At 42.8% G+C, this 25,825-nt stretch overlaps 1 protein-coding gene across 1 annotated transcript in view; it reads left to right on the top strand.

Annotated features, from left to right (window-relative positions):
- Positions 1–2,042: 2,042 nt before the first annotated feature.
- Positions 2,043–25,825, top strand: part of AHRR (aryl hydrocarbon receptor repressor) — an 82,119-nt gene continuing 58,336 nt past the window's right edge. Inside the window, exons 1-2 of the mRNA XM_071448922.1 lie at positions 2,043–2,189; positions 20,816–20,887. Coding sequence (XP_071305023.1) covers positions 20,826–20,887 — 62 coding nt within the window. The 5' untranslated portion in view covers positions 2,043–2,189; positions 20,816–20,825. The remainder of the gene's footprint in view (positions 2,190–20,815; positions 20,888–25,825) is intronic.

Below are 25,825 nucleotides of genomic sequence, written 5' to 3'. Positions count from 1 at the left end.
TAGTTTGGCACAGACATGCTGCCAGTGTGTCACATCCTGATGGATTGGGGATATGTCTGTGTCAAACTATGAATTCCATTTTTGCTTTCTGAATGCCATTTACAATTGCAACTGTCCATGTGGATTATTGCATCTATTTTTATAGCCAAGGCTCTGTCTGGGAAGATGTAACAGAGCAATCAACAGCACTGACTGGTTCTATTTTGCTGGAACAATAGTGTTCCTGTGAGCTGGGCTCTTCCATCTTTATGCACAGGACAGGAGGGCTGGGGTCTGGGCTTCCCCTCATCTTGAACAACATGGGCAACAGAGAAATAGAAGTTTATTATGTGAGTCCATTTGTCAAAATGCACTTTCCCTGCTAAAACCAAGACATGAGCAGTCAAGCCAAAGGCTTAATAGTGGTTATGAGGTCAGGTGGTAGGGCACTCCAGAGAAACAGCTCTGAAGAGCTGGGAAAGCTGAGAAGCCATAAGAGTTCAACCACGGAGACCAACCATTGAGCTGGGGCCATGCTCCTCACCCACTGTCCAGGGTGAGAGAGGAGAAGGCTCAAGCACTCTCTGGTGCTCCTGCTCCTCTCCTCTTCTTCCCCAGTAAATGAGCGCTCAGGCACTGCATTTTTATTCAGTCTGTATCACAAGCAACCTGAGAGTAGAGCTTCATATGGGTGAAACATCTATTAGGTCATTCAGACTGGATGAAAGAGAGTGTTTTACAGTGAGGGTTGTGAAATCCTCATGTCATCCAGAGAGGTGGTAGATGCCCCATCCATGGATATGTTCAAGGTCTGTTTGGATGAGCAACCTGATCCAGCTGAAGAAGCTTGCAGGGGTGTTGGACCAGATGATCTTTAAAGACCTTTTCCAGCCTAAAGTATTCTATGTTTAGCAAAAGCAGAATTCTTTGCTTTCCTGTATTACATATATAGGAAAGAATTCCTCCTCTCCCCCCCCGCCATATTGCTGCCACCTATACCTTGATAATTGACCTTTCCTAGGGGACAGCCTGTGGATATAGGTGACAGCTGAGGCACTGTATCTGGGGTGAGGACAGTGGGTGCAGGGCACTGCTGTCTGATGGCTGGTACCTGCCACTGCATCCTCATTTGAGGGGACACCTCGGCAGTCCAGGTCAGAGGAGCAGCAGACAGTTTGTCCCCACAGAAACCAGTTCCAGAAGTCTGCTGTGGCTTCAAAGTTTGGATCTCCTCGCTAAAGACTGGCACCTCACCAAGGAGAGGACTGGTTTTCACTTTTTTACCTTGAATTTTCTGCATCAGCCTGCTCTGATTTCGTCTGTCCTCTCCTTAAGCCTCCCATACAAGTGCCACTTTAGGTACTTACTGAACTCCAGCATCTAGCACCACTCTCAGAAGGCCTGGCCGCTTGACTGGGATCCCTTGCCTCTTCCAGTACAAACCAGAAATCCGTCGGCAAAACGTTCTGGGGAAATAAAACAAACATTGCTAGTTAAAGAAATGATCCCAGCTGCTACTCGGCTTCCAGGAGAAGCCGGTAAATGCGGTGCTGCACTGAAGGCACCGGTGATGCCGAGGGAGCCGTGCTGATGCTGCGGGAGCCGTGGAGCACGACAAGCGCAGCGACCCCGGGGCCGGGCGGAGCGGCAGCCGGGGGGCAGAGACACCGCTGCAGGGGACATTGAGGCTGTTCCAGACATCCTCGAAGCGGGGAACGACCCGCACGGCGCTTTTCCCTTTAAACTTTCCGGGACAGCCGGGCTGCGGGCGGCGCGGGCAGGTGCACCGCCCCGCGGGCAGCCGGGTCCGGCTCCTCCGGGCTCCCCTGCGGATCCCGCGGCCGAGCGGCGGCAGCGGCGGCGGGGACGGCGCCGAACGCGGCGGTCCCTCCCGGCGGATCCCGGCGGATCCCGGACCCGCTCCCGCTCCCCGGGCCGCGGAGCCGCCGCCGCAGCAGCGCCCTCTGTCGGCGGCGGGCGCGGCGGGCGCGGATCGCGTGCGAGCGGGCAGCGCCGGCTCGCCCCGTCCCTCGGCCGCCCGCCCGCCACCTGGATCACGAGGGACGCGGCGCCCGAGCATCCTCCCCACCCCCGGCGCCCTCCGGCCCGCTCCCGCCGCTCGCTCCCGCACCTCCGCCCCGCTCCGCGGCCGGGGGCTGCTGCTCGCCCGGAAAAACTTTGCACCCCCGGGTCGTGGCGGGGACCGTGGGGTAAGTGGCTGCATCCCGAGAGCTCGCGGCGGGCAGGACAGGCTTCAGCCTGGGCTGTGCGGGGGAACCGGGGACTATCGGCTCCGGCCGCCTCGCCCCTCGCTGTCCCCGCGGTGCCGGCGGTCCCTCCGCCCGTGTCGGCGGCGCTGGGACCGCAGCCCCGCAGGACGCGCCGCGCTTCTCCCAGCCGGGAGCCGGTGGCGGTCCGAGGCTCCCAGGCGAGAGCCCCGGGGGTGCCGGTGCCGGCCGACGCTCGGATGGGGGATGCCCAAGCGGCGCTTCTCTGTCCCCAGGGCTGAAACCGGGACGGCGGCGGTGTCCGCCGCGACACCTTGGCCACATCCTTTGCACTGTCGCTTCGAGAGACCTTTCGAGGGGAAAACAAGTGAACTAAAGTTTCACATTGCCTCTTCCGAGCCCCAGGTGCACTCGCTTGGAAGTGGACAGGGTGGGTTTGCCTTAGGGTCAGCCAGTACTTGACTTGGAAATAATTTTGAGCGTTTTATAACTTCTGCGCTACGGGTTCTTGTTGTGTTTCAGTTTGACATACCAAAGGGCGAAAAAGCAGTGGGGGGAAGGCTCTGGTGCTTTTTCTGACTTCGTGTTACTTTGTTTAGCAAACAAGAATTTTGTACGTCTTTGGGTGAAGCTGTAGTTTTTCGTCTTTTTTAAAGAATAATTTAAATAGCATAAAACCAAGTTATATCATGCAAAAACCTTTTTTTCCTGAAGACAGACAGGAACAATGTTTGTGCGTCATTTAGTGAGTTTCTAGGAGATGGACTATTTAACCAGGAAAAGAAAAAGGGAAAAAAAATCTTCCAGAAAAATCCTAGAGTACGCTTGATGTTTGGTAGTTGGAGATTTTAAAAAGACAACAAGGGCTTAATTTAAATAAAACCGAATTATCTGGTTGTGTTCAGAAGTAGTCTGTTGAAAAGAATGTTGATGCACATACATGTTTGTGTACTAGATAAAATAAACCAGTTCTCTTTTATGAATACGTAGAGAGTGTTATGATTCAGGGCTAAGACTAAGAAATTTCATTTAAGTGAGAGACTTAATGACTGACAAGATCAAATTCACTGGCAAGACACTCGGTTAATTTGCAACCAAGAGCAAGAATTTATTTCCGTGAAAAACAAAGTACATACTGTAGATATTAAGATCCAGAAAGAGTTTCCAGTTAAGGTTTTGATGGTGACTTTAACACTGTTGCTCCTGCATCCCCTGCCAGAGCACAGGCTGAGACAGTCCTCACTTTTCACTGCCACATCTGCTGCGTCTCTGTGTCCGTATATATTTGTGACAAACTAATTTTTTTTGCCATAGTTGACCATAAAATTGTGTTCGGGTGTTCTTCAGTGTTGAGGAGAAGATTAAGATTTTAGGGGTTGTGTTGGGCTAGTGTGTAAACACCTCCAGCCCCCAGGTCTGGAAGCACAAGGCTACGCAGTCTGCAGGGTGAAGGTGTACGGAGGGGGACTGTTTCGGGAAGAGTGGTGAGGAGCGAACACTCGTATGTGGAAAAGCCAGGTTGTTGTGGTTTCAGGATTTTAATTTCAAGTGAGCTGTGGGAGGGGGGAGGTATATTATTACCTCAGCCTCCCATTGATTCAGATTTCTGCTCAGGAATTGTAAGGAGGAAATGCATTTCTAGGCCCTGCTTGCAATGCGAGCGCTTACAAAAACCAGCCAGCCAGTCTAATATTGATTCATCAGTTTCAGCGTATAAACAGATTTAAATTCAGCAAGGACGATTTATTACTCAGAAATGTTTTTTTCCGTTAGATTTTCCTTTCTGTAGGTATATCAAAAAATATAGTAAAGATGCTTTGCGTATCAGGAACTGCCTGCGTGTAGTTAAACGAGACTAGAGAACTCAATACAGCTTTTGCTGTCCTTTGTTTAAGGGGTTTGATCCAATCTCAGACCCCGCTGAACACGGGGGCTCTGCTATTGAATTATCAAAGTCCGGTGCCAAATCTTTCCTTAATATTCCTGGTAATTACTGCTGACTCATGCTGACATGTGAGTTCAATTAGCCCCAACTGGAATGTAAAGGATGTGGGAGTGTCTCTTTGTGCCCAGAGACAGCTAGGACAAAGCAGATTTTGGAGGAAAATTCAAGGAATTGCCAAGTTTGGGTAGGAAGTGTCAGCCAGGGCTTTTTTTTTACAGTAATGTTGGAATAACCAATAAATTCGAAGCCCAGGAAGGGGATGTTGGATAACACTTGTCTTCACTATGGAATAACTTTAGTCCTAACTCAGACATTGCTTCTAATTTGAGTCATGTCCACACACACAAGCTCGTTGCTGAAGAGTGTTGATGTTTTCAATTTGAGTTGGCTTACCCATGAGGACTAAGCTATAGCTCAGATAACCACAACTCATCAGCTGCTAACCCAGTCTGCCTGAGTGGCACAAGTGGGATTCTGCTTAACCCTTCCTGCCCCCTCTTGAAGGGGGTTACCTGGAGAGCAGGAAGCTCCAGCCTGCTTCCCTGGTGCATGCAGAGCACAGCATGGTTTGACTGTGAGGTAGGCAAAGGGATATTTGCCAGTATGAGCATTCCCACACAATTACTGCCTAAGTGACATGTTTGTGACAGGTCACTGGTGGTGGACACTGTCACCACACGGCCATGGCAAAGCGGGACAGGAGGACTCTGCAGCAGTCCAGCACTTTCTGGAACAGGGAATTGCTGCAATAAGGCGTGAGAAGCAAACACAGAATCCACAGAATTCACAGAATTACTAGGTTGGAAGAGACCTTAAAGATCATCGAGTCCAACCTATGCCCCAACACCTCAAATAAACTATGGCAACTGGCAACTGATGTCTTTGTCCCAGAAATTAATTTCCTGTCAGTTACCAGCTGGTGCAAAAGGTGATTTATACGTCAGAGGTACATGCTAATATATATACATATATATATATATATATATATATATATATATATATATATATATATGTATGTAAATAAATTCAGCCATACTTGGCTAGCAGAAGTGGGAGCTGCTCCTGCTTTTGAGAGAAACAGTTTCATTGTTGGCCCTGTATGCAAATTGCCACTAGGAAACTTCAGATCACAGTTTCTACCAACATTTTGAGGTCAAAGCAAAGAAGGTGGACACAATGGCAAATATGCAGCCTATTGTGTACCAATTTGGCTTTTTTTTTTTTTTTTTCAAGAGGAAGGTGACTCTTCTGGGTCTGCGTGAAGAATGAAAATTTCAAGATGATTTGCAAGGTATTTGACTGAGAGTCAGGAACCAGATGAACATCATGAGCCAGAGATGCTTTAGGAGTATGTCTCTGTCTGTCCAGAGCTCCCACAGAGCTGTTCACAGTCATGCTGGATTTAATTCAACTTACCTTCTGAGTCTTGAAATTTGAGATTTCCGTAGCAAGTCCTGTCTGTGTGGTACTGCTGTCAACATATCAAATATGTCATAGGTAGCTACAAAACTCAAATTGATGGATTTACAGGGTTGCACAGGTGGCGTGGAAAAAATTATGCCAGCATGATGCCAACTAAATGCACCCCAAATAGTTAGGAATCCCCAGGGTTCCCTGTGCCAGTGTGTGATACAACCATTTCAGCACAGGCCAGGTAGAAGCTGTTCACTCAAGTGCAACCCTCAGGTTCACAGGTGTGCAGCTACAATCACAAGGGACCCAGTATATCTCTTTTACCTTGAAACCTTATTCTGAATCCTATCCTTTCCCTCTGAGAGGTTCTATCTGGTGTGCAGAGACAGGACAAGTGCAGGATGGCTATGCAAAATTGTGCAAGGTGGCAGTGCTTAGCTGTCTATGTCAGTGGAAGGTCTTCAGTATGAGCATTTGTGAACAAAGAATTTAGTCTGTACCCAAGTACTTGTGGCATGAGGGCTGGACCATACTGTCCATGCTTTTGAATTAAGGCTGCATCTGCAGGAAACACAAATAATTTGCATGATGTGATCCATATGAAGGTAGGGCTGCAAAACATAGTGTTTGCAACCGTGTTTGTTCTGTGACTGCAGGGCTGTCTGGTGCACCAGAGCTATTGCTCTGTACTCAGCAGCAATATCTGTGCATTCACTAGTATGCTAGATATTTATTCCTTACTCTTTAACTGCAGTAGTATTGATGCACAATGGCAGTCATTTCAGTATGTTTACCTTGCTGAAAACATATGCTCACATAAAATCAAGTTTTGTTGTTAGGACCGTAGAAAACCACCATTAAGAGGGTTCCTCTGTCTTTTGTAACATTTCAGCTGAAACAGAGTGAAGTTGAAGGTGTGGCAGTTTTGGGGTCATTGTCTCTCTTTTCTCTCTGCTCTTTGCTACATTTGGTAGGGTACAGATCCCTGGGAGTCATGATGCTAAGTAATCTCTTGAACTTTTTTCTTCACTGAAACTTCAAATAATATGTTCTCACCTTACGCTCAGGGCAGCATTGTCAGGAAAGCAGCTCTTCTTGGCCTCATTGTCTCTCACAGGGATTTGCTTCTCCAAAATGTGTTTTTCTGATATCTGAGAACTCCTTGTGCACTTGTCAGACTGAGTCTCCTTCTCCTTGTCCTAAAATGAGGAATCATTCTGCAAACATTGTGCTTTCTTCTTGTTTCAGGCCATTTATAGAGAAGAAAAATTTGATGATGTTGTTCTGTGGGCAAGGAGTGTAGGCATTAGAGATTTTGGAGGGGTATACTGAGTGGACTACCATTCAGGTTGGTACCCCACAGGATCTGTCAGACTGTTCCCTATTTCATGAATGTCTCAAATGAGGGGCCAGAGCATGTGGGCATTCAGCCTGCAGAGGTCACCAAACAGGTTTCAGGCACTCTGGAAGATAAAAGTTAAGTTTAGAGTGATTTTTGACAGTCACAACCTCCAGAAAACCAACCAGGATATGAGTCTATAAGGTTTAGTGCAAAGGTTTTATCTTTAGTCAGTAATAAATCATGCACTCAAATATAACACGGGGAATGGTTAAGGAGAAAAGGATGTGGAAATGTGGTTCACAAACTAAAGTTGAGTCAGTAGCATTGCACTTTTTAAAAAATGGTATGTAATGATAGAAATGTTTTCTCTGAGGTAAATGAATCTTTTTGTCTGGCTCAGCTCAGGTGGGTCCTCAGCTGGAGTATTGTACTCATTTGGGAACAGGGTTCTCGAGAAAAAAATTGCAGATAGAATTAAGAGTCCAGAGGAGAGCAAAAGGGATTATCAGATGTGTAAAAACATCGCTTACAAAAAAAGATTAGAATAATTGTTTAGTCTAGAGACAAGAAAAGCAAAGGGAAAGAAATAAAAAATCATCAGAAATGTAGTATTAGCTGTGAACTTAGTTGAATTTAAACTGTAATTTAGGTTCATGTCAATTAGGGCAGGAAATTATGATAGAATCTTAATTTATGTTGTGTTGTAAGGAAAATTTAGTTTAAGATGCTTAGGAAAAAAAATTGTGGTAGTTAAGTGCTAGAATAAAATCTCTGGGGTACTCATAGAAACTGTACTTCTTCAGTATAAGCATCGCTGGGGAGTGGTTTAACAGCTGTGTTGTTACAGCTATGATGGCCTAAGCCTGTAAAAGACTAGAAAGATGTGGCACTTTTTTATTAAATCAATTGATTTAGCTAGAAAAAACAGACAAGTCTTTCATGCTCACAAGCCATTTCTCAGATATGCAACCTCTGAATGGTTTTGGTACAGCTGCTTCTGTATGAAGCAGGGAATGATGTTCTGTACAGTCTCTTGAGGGTCTTTTCAGTCCCATTTGCAATGATTAACAAAATCTTTCTGTCTTGGGGTAGATGGGTGGTAAGGGGCTGGGGAGGGAAGGCAGGCTATAAAAGCAGATGAAAGAGCTCTCCCCTACCCTGTAATTGGGGAGATTCCCTGCGATTTTCACTCCATGAAAAATGCCTGTTTATTACTTTTCAGGAGTGGATGTGAATCAGTAAATCTTATACTAGCTTCTCTATAAGTGTCAGGTGGTTTTGGATAGTAACAAATGCTTTACAACAGGTGATATTGTGATAGGATGTGATGTAATAAAATGTTTGCTTTTTTATCTTAGAGACAAATAAAATTCTGGGAGTTTTGAAGGCAAGAGGTCAAATTTTCCCCCATCTATTGCCCTAAAAATATAAAGTGAAATACTTGCAGTCATGATCTGTTTATGAAAATTAATGTTTTAAAATATAAAAATGAATGATCAAAATTTAAATGAGCATATAGAAAACAACACTGCTAGGATTATTAATGAGAATTAATTTTTATATATTGGCTACTTTAGGGCAGATATACAGATATAAGTAGTATTAGAAGAAAGTAGTACTGTAGGTAACTTGAAAATTTATTTAAACATATTTTTGTCTCTGGACACATGTCTCTAAAACAGTAGAAGTATTTACAATAAAAAATTCCAGAAGTTGTCAAATAACAAATGAAAAAGGGAGGTATATCCATAGATCTCAAAACCATAATGGGAATACTTAGCTTACAAAAGAGAAATTTGTGTTTCTGGAGAGGAAAACACAGAATCATAAATCACAGAGTGGTTTGGGTTGGAAGGGACCTTAAAGATACTAATTCTTACTCCACTGCCATAGGCAGGGACACCTTCAGCTAGTTACTCAGGGCCCCATTTAACCTGAACCTGAACACTTCCAGGAATGAGGCACCTGTAACTTCTCCAGGCAACCTGTGCCAGTGTCTCAGCACCCTCACTGTAAAGAATTTATCCTTAACAATTCATCTAAATTTGCCTTCACTTTGAAGTCATTGCCTCTTGTCCTATCACTGCATGCCCTTGTGAAAATTCCCTCTCCAGGTTTCTTGCAGGCCCTCTTTAGGTACTGGAAAGCTTTTGTAAGGTCTCCCTGGAGCCAAGTGTTTCTCTCCAGGGCTGCCCTCAACCCATTCTCTACCCAGCCTGTGCCTGGGGCTGCCTCACCTGTGTGCAGGACCTTGCACTTGGCCTTGTTGGGCTTTGTGATGTTTGCATGGGCCTTATACATTGGTAATTAAGGACCTGCACTGTATTTCAGTACTTGTCCAAAGCAAGGTGATGGAGTAGTGCCTTGTCAGCACAGCAGACAGAATTAGACAGCCTTTCAACCAGTATTACTTGTTCAGCTGTATTTACATTAAAAATATTAGCTACATCAGCTTTTATTTTTACTTTTGTTTTCAGATTCAGTATTTGAAAAAAACAGGAACTTTTGAGTTTTCATTCTGATTTTCATGTACTTCATTAAACTGAAGACTTGCAAGACTTGAGCAAAAGCTTGACCACTCACACGGCAGCCTGGCTCTTGGTGTGTTTTTCCAATCTGTGACCTGCTTCTTCCAAACTAAGTGGTTTTTACAATGGTGGCACAAGCATTTTAAAACACTGAACTGCAACAGTAATAATAATAACAATTTAAGCATCAAGCTAACATAACTTTCAGAGTTCCAGGAAACAATACTTCACGTTTAGTTGTAATTTTTCTCTGCATTCCCATTTTCCATCTCAAGCTTTGAGAAAAACACCTTTTTTCCTTCCCCGAAAGGTTGGGTTTTTTTGTTGTTGTTATTGTTGATGTTTTGTTTTGTTTTACCTCTGGATCTTCAGATATCCAAGCTCTGCTGAACCTCTGTTGTGGGGCTCTTGTAAGTTCATCCTCAGTTACTCTTTTTCTTCCACTGAATAACTGAGTAGGAACAACACAGAAGAGCAAAGCCTGGAGAAGAATAGGAATGCACCTCCCCAAAAAGCTGATTTTACATCTAGGTATATTACTGGTTTTCCTGCCTGCTTTCCTAGTCTTACATACATATCATAACTTTTAGAGCAGTTTCCGTTTTGCTGGCCTTAGATCCAGGTCTCTTTTGCTTCTTTTCTTTGGAAGAATGCTATGCTGTGTTATCCTGGTGTCACACAGGCTCCTCTGAGGACAGGCTGTTTCTCTGACCCAAGGGCGGCCACTTTTGTCTCTTTCCACATTGTCTCTAGTGATGCAGAAAAAGTGCAAATATATGATACCAATGAATTATATATGATCTATATATAAATATATATGGAAAAATAGATATTCAAAATAGATGAGCTGTCACATATTTTACTCCTGTACTGCATTGGAATGCAACTAAAATCTTTTAAGAAGCCTTTGTGGAAAAAATAGAGAAATCAGGACAATGAGAGTACAGTTATTGTGTAAGATAGACATTTTCTAAAGACTTGGAACTGGATCTTGGCCCACTCGCAGAAGAGCATCACCATCTTACTGGCTACTGTGGAGAGTCTTCCTGAATTTGATAAGCAATTCTTTCCTGATGAAACTCCCATTTAAGTTCCATTTTGGCTTTACAGCAGAAACTCTTGGAAATGGTTGCTGGTGATTCTTGCCAATCTCATCTGTTCAATCCTCTAACCTATCCATAGCCTCCGTTTGTGTAACTCAGGGTTTCCCATCACGCTGTTTGCATTTACTCAAAAAGTGCACCACTGTGGTGAGTAAAGTAAACTGCTCCAGTGTGGGTCTCTTCCCACAGAGTGCAGTTATTCAGGGACAGGTTGTTCCATCACGGATCCCCCACAAACCATGGGGGACACTCACTGGACACACTCTCTCCATGGGTCGGCAGATCCCTGCCATGAGCCAGCCCCAACACAGGGTCACAGCCTCCTGTCAGGCATCCACTTGCTCCGGTGTGTGTCTTCTCCATGGGCTGCAGGTGGATCTCTGCATCCCTGTGGATCTCCATGAGCACAACTGCCTGGTACAGGGGCTGTACCACAGGCTACAGGAGAATCTCAGCTCTGGCCCCTGGAACACCTCCTTCCCCTTCTTCACTAACTTTGGTATCTGCAGACTTGCTCCTCTTGCATACTCTTACTCCCCTTTTCTCTGAGCACAATTTATTCTGCACAATACCTTTTTTTCCCTTAAATTTGTTATCACGGAGACACTATTGCCATTTCTGATTGGCTTTGCCTTGGCCTGTGCTGGGTCCACCTTGGAGCAGCCTGGCATTGGCTCTGTTGGACCTGGGGGAAGCTTCCAGCATCCTCTCATGGGAGCCACTCCTGTAGCCCCTCTGCTACCAAAACCTGGCCACACAAACTCAATACAACCACACTTCTAGTCTAGCCTTGTGGATGGATGCAGGATGATAAGTAGTCTTATCAAAGATCCTTGTTCTAGTACTTCAAAGAGAACCGAAAGCTCAGACAGTTGAAGTGTGATGAAATGACAAGCAGTGTATTAAAACAGAGGTGGTTGGGAGAATAACACCAGGAATGCCAGTGAACTTACAAGAGGGTTTGGAGGACCAGTCCTTAATTACATTTGCAATCTGTGGCTAGTTCTGTAACTCCAAGTAACATGTCTAATTTACCCCATCACAGCTGTGTGTGGGTTCTGGAGCATATACCACCTTATGGAGGAACAGAGAGTGAGGCATGAGGATAAAACAATCCAATAGGCAGTCAGTGCACAGCCACATGTGTCTTGTGAAAAAAACGTGACACAGGTAATTCAAAAGGATATTGTTATCCTCTTTTACCTAAGGATATTAATCCTTTTCTTAAAATTGAAGACAAGCTAATGAACTGCATAAACTTGAATAACTAATTAGCTCTAGAAGCCTTATCATGACAGCACAGAGCTAAATCTGGGCAGAATCTGTCTGAGAAATTATATATACAGTTAACAAACATTCTTGAGTTGTTCTTTGTACTGAGCTCTGTGTTGCCAGCATAAAGCTGCTCCCAAAACCTGAACCCAGCTATAGGTGGAAGACAGCTGAGCTGAGGCCTTGCTACCATTCATGATAGAAATATTTCATTGACCTATCTTACTGGTTTTAGTCAGATTTGCTATGGAAATGATGCTCATGCTTTCACAACATCTGCTTTTCTAGTTAGTTTGCTGGAACCTGACCTGTTAGTCAGGTTCCAGCAAACAGAACAGAGGGACAGAGATCTCAAAGATATTATGTTCCTGAGAGTTTTAAAGTGAAACATGCTACACTAATATCCCTACTGAGGGAAAGATTGCAATGGAAGATTGACTGTCTTGTTAGGCATCAAATAATCCATATATTTCAGACAATATCCTAAATGCCCCAGCTGTAGAAAAACTTTTCATTGCTGCTCACGCCTTCCTATGAAAAGTCCAGCTGCTGTGGCAACCTTAGATTTTCTTCAGAAGGTCTGTGATATAGACAATGGAGGACCAAAGTCAAGCCTCATAGAAAGAGATACCACTCTACTAACTACAAAGTATTGTACCAGATATATTTCCAATATTAAATTTTTTGGTGTGTTCTTATATGTGCTACCATGTGTATCCTTCCTCAAGTGACAGAGTGCATGTTAGAAGTTCTAAAAACAGCTGTATTTTTCAAACATCACTTTAAAAAACCCATCAAAACTGCATCTAAGCTTTTTAAAGAAGTTATTTATTTACATCCTCAAAGCTCAAAAGAAGCGTCCTTGAACTTAATTTCAGGCTTTCTTATATAAACATAAAAAGAAAGAAAGGCTGATGAGACAATTCAGTCCTCTGATGAACTTGTTTGTGATGGAAGAATAATGATTGAAATTATTATTATGCTAAAGAAGAAGAGTGTAGCTATATATCCATCCCATAGTAAAGGGCTGCTCTGTGTTAAAGTCAAGCACTTGCAAATTAGGAAACCTTGGAGTAAACATAAATTCATAAAACACTTAGATTGGAAAATACGTCTAAGAGCATCAAGTCCAGCTGTTAAATTCCTCACTTGTGTGGACAGGAGCTAAACTTAATCTCATGCTAAAGCAGAAGTTGTGTATTTTGTTTCTATTATCCTCATTCACCTCACAGTCCCAGCTCTGTACTGTGCACTGTTCAAATCCTGTGCAAAAAAAGTGCTATTGATTTTGTTACAGACTCTTCAGCGGTAATTGTTAATTTAGTATTTAAGTACATCAAATCCACCACTGAGTTAATCTTTATTATACTGCTGAGGCATCTGGACTCTTTAGAAGTGATAAACCTGAAACACTTATTCTCATTTGCTTGATGCCAGGCACTCAGGAGTTGATTTGCCAGGAGATGCAGCCTTTGGTTCGCGCTCACTCAGAGCTCAGTGCTGGCTGCCTCCAGCTGCACTACCGAGTGCTCAACGCTTTTAGAATAGACCAAAGCTCCCAGAAAGTGAGGGCTGGTGCCTCTGATGTCCCAGGCTATAGCTGTGTGTCTTGCATCCTGCAGCCCTCATTCCTACAGCCCCTGCAGAGTCCTGATTCCCCGATTCCCACCCTCAGCTCTCCAAGGGGGGCAGGAGTCTGGCTCCTGGTGCTCAGACTGCTTCCCCTAAGGCAGGCAGTGAAGGCAAAGGAGCCCACAAGAGACCTGGAAGGGAGACTGTAGTAGGGAGGTGCTGGCCACCTTATTTCTGGTAAACCCCCCAAATTTTCAATGATTACTTTGAATTCCTAATGATAATACAAAAGCAGTACTCCTGAATGGTCCTTTTCCAGAGTGTTTCGGAGCTCAGCATCTCTCTGCAGGTCTTAGGTGCTGAGAGTCAGGACTACAAGCCTTCTGCTACTCCTCCCTGCCTTGTCCCAGTCTGCTTCAGTCCTTCCCATGGCTGACTCCTTGTTCCCGTGCCTTATGTTTGGAGTCCTTGGTGGCACCAGGATGGAGAGGGACAGCAAGAGGGAAGGTGTGGTGCTGCCTTTGCTGCTCGGAGGGGAGCCCTGTGAAGCACACAGGGATGCATGTGCACAGTGCAGATGCCTGTGGGAGGAATGGAGGGGATGACGTGTGCTCAGCTCAGGCAGAAGCTCTAGATAACTGTCAGACTACAACAAGTCTCCCAAGCACATGCAAGCTGGATTTTTTCCTAGAAGCTCCAAACATAGCCAAATCTGTACACATTTTCTTCAAAGGAAATTAAAGAGAGATTTTATGTGTGTTTGTCAGACAACATATGATCCTTGATACTGGTAGAACACTCTCTCTAAATCAAGCATTAAATTAGATCTTCTCATTTTTAGATCTTATCATTTTTAGATCTTCTGAAAACTCCTCATGTTTGAGATTTAACCCACTGCTTTCTCTAGGGAAATAATTGAGGTAGAAAAGGAAATTTTAGGGCCAGAAAGAGCCACTGTGATCTTGCTTTAATCTCATGTAAAACTGGACCATCGGACATCCTTCAACAAATTCTTACCACACAGGTCCATTAGTTTTGTTAAGAAAAAAGATTTTGCTGAAAAAATGCTCAGTGTTGGAGAATCCTCTACAGGCTTTAGTAAATTATTTTGATAGTCATTTAACTGTTATTTGGATTTAATTAGCCTCAAGTTGAGTAAATTGAATCTTGCTAGAAATGTTTGTTTCTTGTCACGAAATGTTTGTTTCCTACGTAATGTAGTTACTCATTGTACGGAAGTTCTCTGTTGCTGTTCTTCATGATAACCCAAACAGTTTGCGCTCCTGCACTCTGACTGTGGGGCTCAGTTTCACAACCCTTATTCATTCTTTGCTCCAGTTATTTTTCAAATGGGGCAACTTCAGCTAGAAACGTGCTTGTAAATACAAGGATATATCCAAAACTGTTACCATACTTTCTCCTAAGACATGGCCACCCATAGAAACAGAAAAATTGGCACAAATGTGCTAATCACAATTAATTTAGTAAGAGCAGGCGGGTAGATTTCTGTCCTGTTGATGAGCCATCGTGACTGGAAGCCTTTTTCCAGAGCTGACGCTGCCAAGGTGGAAACACATAATCCTGAGAAAAGCCAAGCCACTCTCCAGCCCCATCTCCTTCTTGCTTTGCTGGTGGAACTGCAGCACGGTGCCGTGGCATGGCAGGGATAAGCACACACACAACCTTCCCACTAGCAGGCTGCCTCTTCTATGGCTGTGCCTCTTTGAAGCTGTGGTCTGCACAGCCCTTTCTTGTAGTTCAGGCATTGAATGCATGGTATGTGATTACATTTGGGCAGGAAATGATTCATAAAATTTAGTGAAAGGAGAGATCATTGGATAATGTAATCTGACCTCCTATAGCTACCAAAGATTTTTATTTTTTTTTCTGAGTATGCCTGCATTCAACTCAACTGTTTCTATTTAATTTAAGTATAGCTTCTCTTAGGATAAAGTGCATATTACAAAAAAGGCATCTAACACTGGTTTCAAGACAACAGGATCCATTAAATTCTTTGTACCTTGTTCCAGTGTTTAAATGTTCATGATGTTACAGATTAATGTTTTATTTCTTATTTGGATGTATCTGGCTTCAGCTTCACTTTCTAAGTGCTTGCTGTGTTTCAGATTAAAATAATTCAGTACTCCTATCTTCCCCTGGAAGTACTTCACTTTACTCAAATCACTTAAATAATTTTTCTATGCAAATAAATTTCTTCAGCCTGCAAGTATTTATTTTAGCTTCTTTCCTCACTCTTACCAGTTTCTAACATTACTTGAAAAACACTTACATGCAAACTGTACACACTGTTCCAGCATCAGCCTTAACATACCTTTAAGCAGATGTAAACCCACTTCACTTAGGTTAGCATCTGCATCAGCTCCCTTTGTAGCAGCTCCTCCCTGGCAGCTCAAACTACGGATTGTATTCATTTTTCCCTTTGATCCCTAATTCCTTTAAGAATCACTCACATTTCAGGATGCAGTCCCTATTCAGTATCAATGACGTGCATTCCCTATTCTGAGATGCAAGTGTTTGCATTTGACTGTATTAAAATACATTGTGAATAGAGAAAAACAGCCTACTGGACACTCCAGGTTGCTGTTTCACTGTGTCTTCAGCATTATTTATCAAACTTCTAAATTTTTTTTATCTTTGTAAATATTATTGCCAATGAGTTTGTATTGAACCTCAATGTCTGTAAGATCTTTGTAAAACTTCTTCTATTTAGTTGTGATTTCTCTATGACTACTTTTCTTTTTATTCCGTCACTTGGCAGATTATTTATGTGTGGAAACTGTGCACTGTAATGCTTCGTTGGGGCTTTTTAAAAGCAGAATGTTGTGCTGCTAACTTAAGTTACTAATACAAGTGAACTCCTCTGTCAGCTAGAGGTGAAAACTTCTCAGTGAGTTAGTTTCACTCCAAAGAGCATGATATTCCATAGAATTCTGCTAAGTGATATAATTCATCTTTCTTATCAGCTTTTCTGGTATTTTGCTTGGGATGGATGTCAGTCTTGCCATCCAGTGGATAGCTGGATCATTATGCTTCCCTTCTCTGAATATTATCATATAGCAGCTGTCTTTCAGTCCTTCAGTGCTCCCCAGAGATTCATTGTGACTTTATGTCTATAGTGATTACAAGCATCTAAGAGAAGCAAATTATTATGGTCCACATCTACCCTTTTCTAGTAATTCTGATCCTTTCAGTCCCAGCTCTCCTCCTCCTGAAGCTCCTCAAGCTTATAAGCCTCCTTTCCTTCTGCTGGAGTTGTGGTTGAAGATTGCTTCTTTGGGTCCATTTTCTTCCTACCTCAAGCACGTAGAGACAATGTGAGGGCTCTCAAGAATTATAGGGAGAAAGCAAAGAGCACAACTGTTCTGAGCAGCTGAGTGCTGTCCACTCAAGTTCTTCCTGTTTTTCATCCACATGAGATTGGTGGGCTAGCAGGGGAAGGAGCCCCCAGCCTCATTCAGTGGTGGTGATAGGCTGCTCTGTCCTAGAGGTGGAGAGAAGAGCTCACAGGTGACCAGAAGAAAACACAGTCCAGGTAGAACTGTGAATACATGCTCTTCTCCAGCTTTTAAAACAGATGTTTTCAAGGTTTATGGATCTTTGCAACTCAACAAATTCAAGCGCTGTTTTCAGACATACTTTTAGGACCATGAACCTTCTGACTCTGTCTTTATTCCTGTCCCCATGCATTCTCAGACTCATTTTAAGCACATGCCACTACTGGCATTAGTGGTAGTGGCAGAAGCACCTCTTGTTTTTGTGTCTATCTAGGACATTGGTGCTCAGTTGCTGGGGCAGTGCTTCATACTGCGTTGCTGTGGTAACCCTTTGTTCTAATTCTGTAGAAAGTTCTTGTAGAAAGACTGAAGAGTGCATGGCTAATTCTTGTTTGATGGGACTGCACAAGTCTCCTTCTTTTCAGAAAATAAAACTGTTGAGCAGTCTTACCTTTTATGCAGTTCTAACATAAAGGTATCTCCATCTAATTAGAACCACATACACTTTTTAGAATTATTTTCTTCATAATACTCTTGTAAATGGCACACTATCTTTTGTCTTTAGCACTGCAATTTGTGAATTTTCCTTTGGGCCTTTATCTTTCCTAACTAGCATTTTGCACTCTATAAATTCTAGCTCATATTGTTTGCTATTTATTTCCTGGTTTTCAGTTTGAATACTGAGGTCTTTTTAGTTATTTTTATTTGCTGTCACATATTAATCAACTGATCTAGAATGGGTTTTAAAACAAAGTCACCCTTTTGGGAAATTGAATGAACTCTTAGCTTTCAGTTTTCAGTTGAATTATGCTGTTCAAGCCTTTCTCCTCCTTCTAACTTTGCTCATGAAGGCAAGAGAAGGGAAGTCTAGCATGTGACACTGTTTTGAAACATGAACTATGAGTCATAGATTCACATTATGGACAGGAAGTATCAGAACACAAAAGTATTACAATATTGTATTAGGTTTGCATGGCAAGGATTTGGTAGTGGGGGTCTACAGGAGTGACTTCTGTGAGAAACTTCTGGAAGCTCCCCCTGAAGCAGGTCCAGGACAGACCTGCTGCTGGCCGGGGCTGAGCCCATCAGTAATGATGGCAGCATTTTGGGATAAGGTGTTTACGAAGGGGGAAAAGAGCCTGCACAACTGCAACTGCAGTCTGAGAGAGGAGTGAGAGCATGTGAGAGCAGCAGCCTTGCAGACATCAGGGGCAGTGAAGGAGGAGTGGTGGGAAGAGGTGCTCCAGGCACCAGAGCAGACTCCCCTGCAGTCCACGGTGCATCCCACGGTGAGGCAGCTGTGTCCCTGCAGCCCATGGAGGACCCCACTCCAGAACAGGGGGATGCCTGAAGGAGGCTGTGACCCCATGGGAAGCCTGTGCTGGTGCAGGGTCCTGGCAGGACTTGTGGACCCATGGAGAGAGGAGCTCACACTGGAGCAGGATTGCTGGCAGGACTTGTGAACCCAAGGAGAACCCATGCTCGGGCAGCCTGTTCCTGAAGGACTGGGACAGTTGGGGCAGTTTGTGAAGAACTGCAGCCCGTGGGAAGGACTCATGTTGGAGAAGTTCGTGGGAGAGTGCGGGGAGCCCTCGCCCTGAGGGGGAAGGAGTGGCAGAGACAGAGTGTGATGAACTGACCACAGCCTCCATTCCCCATCCCCTTGTGTTGTTGCACGGGGAGGAGGTAGAGAAAATGCAGTGAAGTTGAGCCTTGGAAGAAAGGAAGGGTTGTGGGGAAGATAATTTTGAGATTTGGACTTATTTCTCATTACCCTGTTCTTATTTGATTGGTAATAAATAAAACTAATTTCCCTGAGTTCAGTCTGTTTTGTCTGTGAGAGTAAGTGATGAGTGATCTCTCCCTTTCCTTATCTCAACCCATGAGCCTTTTGTTGTTGTATTTTCTCTGCCTTGTCCTGCTGAGGAGAGGTAGAGTGAGTTTGGTGGGTACCTTGTATCCAGACAGTGTCAATCCACCACAAATACAAAGAAAATACATTTTAATGTAAAGTTTCAAAAGAAACCGCAGTTCTTTTGGCATGTCCACACCATTTTAGCTTCCAGCTGAAGGAGGAAACCTGTTAGGGTAGATGTAATCTTAAAGACTGGCACACTGTTAAAAAGAAAGAACTTGCAGATTACACCTATTTAACAAGTCTTCAAAGGTGGCAAGAAGGCTTAATCTAAGCAAAGGCTGTGCATAATCTTAACCTGCAGCAGTATTTATTGCACAGTATCATATCCCTCATCAACTTTGGACAGGCAGTTTGCCCATCTGATGTCACAGGAAATTATTCCAGTAATAGTGGAAAATATGGCCCTGTTTCTGAAAGAACCTAATTCCTGACAATGCACCAATCTCCAAATGGAGAATGACTAGTGTTTCCACCATAACCTGCATTTAAGAGAAGGCAATTAGTCTGATGTATATATTATGCATAATTTTAGAAATAATTCTCAGAAGGAAAGAACAAATAACAGCTGTAGTTAGTTGGAGTAAAAGGGGAACATAGATTTAAATAATTTTGACAAAGTAACCTGCTAGCTGTATATTGACACAATAACTGATTTTCCAGATGAGGGAAACACAGTAGACCTAAAGAACCTCAAGTTAGCAAAAGATGCTGTGCTTGCATGTATGAAATACATTTTAGATTTTGCTTAATAAGCTGGGCTCAATTCTGTTCTCCTAAAATGATAGGAAGAAAAAAACAGTTTGTAACATGAGAGGGAAATAAAAGAGTTTGCGTTGTCCCAGAATAGAAAAATGAAGGCTGACTGAAGATATGACTGATATTTAAAAATATGCCAATGAGTAAACACAATGGAGGAGGAAGAGCTATTTAAACTAAAAGACAATGTTGGCAGAAGAACAAATGGGCATGAAGAACAAAATGACCATGAACAAATTTAAGCTGGAAGGCAAAAGGTTTCTAGTTATCAGAAAGCTGTCTTTCCATGAAAAAGAAAGCAATTCTAAAGATTTTTGTAATTAAGCTCTGCAATTTTATGGTTTGCTTTACATGACACACATGTTCATCAGCATGGGATTTGATTCAGTGACATAGAAGTTCCGTTTAATTTTGTATCTTACACAAAACAGCAATTTCTCTTGAGATACACTAACCTCTCTGGCAGCATGCACCCACTGTTGAACAGCACTCAGCATGACTAAAATATTCTTTCAGACAGAAAATCAAGAGACTTTGATATTCAGCTAATCTCTAAAAGATTTAAACAGACTGAATGCAAAGACTTTTTCCCACCCTGCAATGTCTCTAGGGCTAACATACTCAAATAAATCAATAAGACCAAGTTTTGTGTGAAAATTGTCACCTCAGTCAGCACTACACTGGGTCCCAGTGCTAACCACAAAACTGTGTGTCACATCTTGAGCTGCCGACAGCTATATTTCCAGCCTTTAAAAATGAGGATGTGAGGATCTGGAGAAATGCTGATTTGAATAATTGCAACCTACTAGTCACAATGTCAGTAATGGAGATAATATTCCTGTATATTTTAAAAGCTGTGAAATCCTCCCTGCAGATGACGGGTGGTATTATTCATTCTTATTTGTTTAGCTGAATTTAGAAATGAGCCGGGAAGGGAAAAAAATCTGGATATCCAGTAAACAGGATGTATTTTATAACCATTTTGTATCATGCATAGTATACTTAATTGGAAAAAATGAAAATTGAACATAAACATCAATATTCTAATAATATTAGGGTAGGAAATTGAATAAGCTGTAAGCTTCTATCTTCACTAATGCCACCATGCTTTTTAGTGTTGCTGAATGTCACACTCAAGGAACGAACATTTTCCTCGGTGGAACTTTCCCAGTGCTGTCATTTTGTAGAGCAGTCTGAAACACAGAAACCTCCAAACTAAGAAACCTATTCCTTTTGTTTTTCAGTGTCAAAGCCATGATTCCTCCGGGGGAATGCCTGTACGCTGGGAGGAAAAGGAGGAAACCCATTCAAAAACAGTTAAGTATCATATTCATCAGGAGTCATCTCCCTCCAAATGTAGGGGCTAGAAATGAGGTAGAAGAAGGGTTTCTTTCCTCCTATGGTCCACTGACACAGGAGAGACCTAATATTCTCTGCAATGAGAAACCCTTGGCTGGGAGGCTGGCTTCTTCATGGGTTAGATGTCTCCAGAAAGGATGCCAAACCTGGCTCAAACCATCCTTACCCAGCACTAGGTATCCCAGGAGGAGGCCACTGGTGGTTGTGGTCGGCACCACGGTGCTGCCATGGAGAGTGGAGAGGGACAGTGCCCTTTTGTCGGCAGAACACACCAGTGGACTAAATGTCAGCTTGGAGGGGTGGCTGCCACCTTGGTGCTTCTCTGCTCCCTGCCTCCTGTCCAAGGAGCTTTTTGAGAAGCCATGTGCTGAGTGGAACGAGAGCACTGGCACTGCACTCCCCCCTTCCCCTTTCCTGGGCTTAGCCTTGCTTGGGGCATTCCTAAGTCCAACACGAGCGAGCCGGGAAAGTGGGTCAGTTCAGCCAACTGAAAGAGCAGACTGGTGAGTCACTTTTTGCATATTGAACACATAATTTTCAGACTTCTATTTACTATGGGATCACTTTCATTAGGAGAAAAATGGGAGAGAGGAATTGTATGTGTAAAGGCAAAGCAGGAGAAGAAGAAATGCAATGGAAATTTGTTACTACAAGATGCTTGAAAGGGAAGGGGGAAAAAAGACGTTGCTATCACTCAAATGTAAATGAGTTCCAGATGCCATAAGCCAATCTATGAAATAAAGCTTTTTAATGTAATCATCCCATATTTTCTGTGTTACACTTGATTATATGATTATGAAACATACATTTTTACTGTGTTAAAATGATGAACTGGCACTGGTGGCCTTCACACACAATTTAAGGATGAGAAGGTAACTAAAATAGATTTCCCTATTTTCAGTTGTTCAGAACTTCTAAAAATAACCCACTTGGCTTAAAATTGTACATATTGGTCTAAAGTCAAAGGGGAGTTTCTCTGAATGTTTTAATGACATCTGTTGATATTGTTTGGATTTTGGGCAGTATTAGCTCATGAACCACTTGTTCCCACTTAAAAAATTGTTTCTTTTAGTTTAAAATGTATCACATTTCAATAGACAAAGATAATGGCATAAGTAAATTATTCTTCCTGCAAAAATCCTGAGTGTTGAATTCAAAATGTATGTAAGATATCTGCACTGCTGTTTCAGTATGGATGTGGATATTTGATTTTAAAACAATTGCAAGAGGGATGGAACATTTCCAGTACATTAAATTACCTCTATGCAGAACTGTTTATGGATCATTACTTTTGTGAAGAAGGAAGGAGACTTGCAGTTGCTTTGAGAAACATTAAGCTTATGTTTGAAGTTTACATGCTATTTAGAACTCCTCTCAAAGATGACTTCTAGATAAATGAATGGCAAAAAACCTACCTGCTAACAAATCACGGAAATGGCCTCATTAGCCTTTTTGGAAGTTCTGGCTTTAATACTCTCAGAAGAAAATTCTCACTTTAGACAACCAAGTTTTCATCTTGGGAACCATTGCAGGTAATACTGCCTTGAAAATAGCTTTTCTATGATGTTGCAGTGCAGGTACCTGAGCCTAAACTTTTCAAGCCAGGATATGAAAAAATTTGATTAAGAAACATGGGTTAAAACAAGGGGAACTGTTGGGATTGTTAGAATACTGAAGTCCCACACTGGAGACAGCAGTCCATTTTTTGTGGTTAGTTACTTACCACTTGCTGAGGATGATTTCTCAGTTCCTAGCAACACTGGTCTCTTCCTCAAACCTTATCTGTTTGTGGGCTTGGTCTCTGGTAAGCCTTTCCTGTGCTTATTCCCTCACTCAGGGACTTTCCTCTAAAGAGGTTCTGAATGCCCCAGACCAACTGGCTGACAGAGCTCCTTTCCTAGTCTGTGTCTTTCACTCCTACTGGTCTTACTGACATTTCAGGACTCCGAGATTGCTGTCATGCTGCCTTGAATAGTTTATCTTGAATTTAGAAGGGTAGACAAAGCCTATTAATTGAGCAGCATATTTAACCATTATTTTAGTCCATGTTGTACAATCTTTGTTACAGCTTTTTTCTCTTGTTTGACAGCACAGCTCTTTCTCCTCCACAGCTTTGTTGTACTTTCCCCCTACCATTCTGCCAATGAATCAAGGTAGATACTGGCACCTGTTCTGGGAGGAGTATTTGCTCAGCTGTAAAACCTGATCTTTCATAGCAAGTAAAGTTGATGGGTGTTCTTTGGCCAGTCCTCTCTTTTTAATGTAAATAGTCTCTAGAATGTACCTTTTTTTAACAAAAAGATAAGTGAGCTCAGGTGCCTCAGTGTGAGCAGGGTACTTGGATTCCAATAGGGATTCATGGATTTGTGCTTTTGAAGATCAGGATTTAAAGGACAGGGGTGCAGCTTTCTCCTCTGCAGAACAACTGGAACATTTATATCTCCCCATACTCAGTGCATCCCAAGAAACTAACTCTCTGACTCTACATAATCTTTTCATGGTCAGGCTATCAACCAGGTGGTGATCCTGCAGCTGGCTTTTAATCCAGGATATCCCAGAATGATATTGTTCATTATGTTCACGAATGTTTTTCAGGCACAGGAATTTTATTCTGAGGTGGTTTTACAGAACAGTGATGAAAATGTATAAAAAAGCTCCATGGGAGACTACAGAGACCCACAAGACTGGGGAAGAATATGTGGAAAATTTTACTGGGAGGAGATAATATGTTTCAGTCTTGCTTTCTACACAGAACTAGCAGAGGTTATCTTCATTAGGTTGCCACTCTTCAGATAACATATAAGGTTCAGGTTCTCCTTTTATACATGCAAGAAAATTTAAAAAATGTAGCTGTTTTCCTTTTGTGCCCCAAAACTTCCAAGCAAGTCCCATTAAATATTTTCTAGATTAAAGAATTCTGGTGTTTATGGACACAGGTCAAATACCTGGAGCTCAGACAGATTGAAAATTTTCCATCAGATATGCTTTTCAGCCAGGCAGCCGGCATTTTGACTAAAGGAAACATTTTCTACCAAGTGTTTATTTCCTGTGGAAATCTAACATTTTACTGGTAATTCAAGCATCTGGAAATTAAAGAGATCTTGTCTTTAACCTCAAGCTAAAATCACTGTGCTGAAATTAATACTTAAAAGTGCTAAGGCAATGCTTCAGGGCAGTTACCATTTGAGAACTTCAGCCACTACTTCATCTCAAACCCTGGCATCTTGTAAAACCCTCTCCCTCTACAAAACATTTCTTGTAATGTTTTACAGCACTTTAAAGGGAAATATACCTGTCCTAGCTCTGAGTGTATCTATAACTGCTCCAGAATGACCACTTCAGACAGAACTGTGCCAGTGCCAGGGTAAACAGAGACCTTGGGAGGTGCAGCTCTCTCCTGCTTCCTAGTTCTAATTTTAAGGCCCTTTGTGGCATAGCCCTTCCTCTTACTTGGTACCACGCTATCCCACCTCTCATCTGCTCTGCCGGTCTTCTTATGTCTTCTTGACCATTAGTTCTGCTTTCACCTTTCCTTGCTATCAAGATGTGGAAGAGACATAGAAAGTGGCAAAGGGCTGCCTTTTCTTCAAGCAGCTTTCTCTCATTGTGTCCTTTTGGTCCATAGGAGATGGTGAACATCCACACACACGGCTGCCACTGGAGTTCAGCTCTGCCAAAATTCCAATACAATGTCCAAGCACAGCTCAGTGACTGAGGGTGCTGGTCAGTATGCTCATGATAATCCTCTGTTGTCACTTTGCTCTCAGCCTATCTGTCACATCTCATGGTCTCTCTTCCCTTCCCCTTCCTCCTGAAAGCTTGCTGTCACGGTAAATTATTAGACCTTTCTCAGCTCAGGCCTTCTGCTGGTTTAACACTGCAGCATACTTATAAAACCTATTCAGGGCAAAGTTTTCATTAACAGGGTAGGGCTCTGCAGAGGGTAGGGAACAGCAGACAGAGCTGTAGTTGCAGGAAATTCCTCGGCCAGCTCACCAAACTGGTTTACACTAGCGGCGGTCTGTGTGTCATGGGCACACTGAATCACTAACGCCAAATGGCTCAACGCCTTGTGTACCACTGGAACACAGAATGTTCTCCCTACCAGCTGCACAGGTACAAGTGCTTGTTACTACTGGGCAGTTCAACAAAGTGAAGAAAGAAAAGCCAGATATATTCCTTGAATTACATGTTCTCCTTTACCACAGCAGTGTTGTATGGAAAGCAGAGTAAATGGGGGATCATCAAGTGTCTCCTATGTCTCTGTTTACAGTTTGACAATCCAGAGTGTAACATGAACACAACAAGCACCATCTCCTTTCAGCTCAAAATAAGGGCTAGAATTTTCATTTGCCTCAATTTTCATTTTCCCTGCCTGTGCCTTTCTGTTTATGGCTAGCTAACTGAGCCTTTCCATGAAACTCACATTGTTTAAAATCACATCCACTTGGCACCTTACTACCATTTACATCCAACTCCTGTTTGTTTGGATTCACTCCCTTACTGAATCATTTCCTTGAGTTTTCAGGAAGACTCTGTCCTGAACTTTCTCCCGTAATCTTTTTACACCATTCCCTACCATCTTCTGAAAACTCTTCCTTGCGCTCAGTACAAAGCCAGACCACCTAATTGCTTCAAACCGTTCTTCTCTGGCATAGAGCAGTCACTATTTTATGTGGTAAATAGGCTTGAACAACTTCTATTTCTATTTCATTTTACTCTTGGCAATTTTTACCTCTTGAACTCATCAACTTAATTTTCCTTACTGGAATTAATTTCTTCTGTCCTACACTGCTTCCTTGCTTCAGCTGGTTTGTCAGATGTAAAGACCGATTAGCAAAGCTTATGTTCTTTAGCTTCTGCTCAGCTGTAGGCTATGTTCCCACAAAATTACT

This window comes from Agelaius tricolor, unplaced genomic scaffold (genome assembly GCF_023055355.1).
Source record: "Agelaius tricolor isolate 1412-34295 unplaced genomic scaffold, bAgeTri1.0.p SCAF_2, whole genome shotgun sequence".
Lineage (NCBI taxonomy): Eukaryota > Metazoa > Chordata > Aves > Passeriformes > Icteridae > Agelaius > Agelaius tricolor.
The sequence above is the reverse complement of the archived record's forward strand: the minus strand, read 5'-3'. Positions and strand labels throughout refer to the sequence as shown.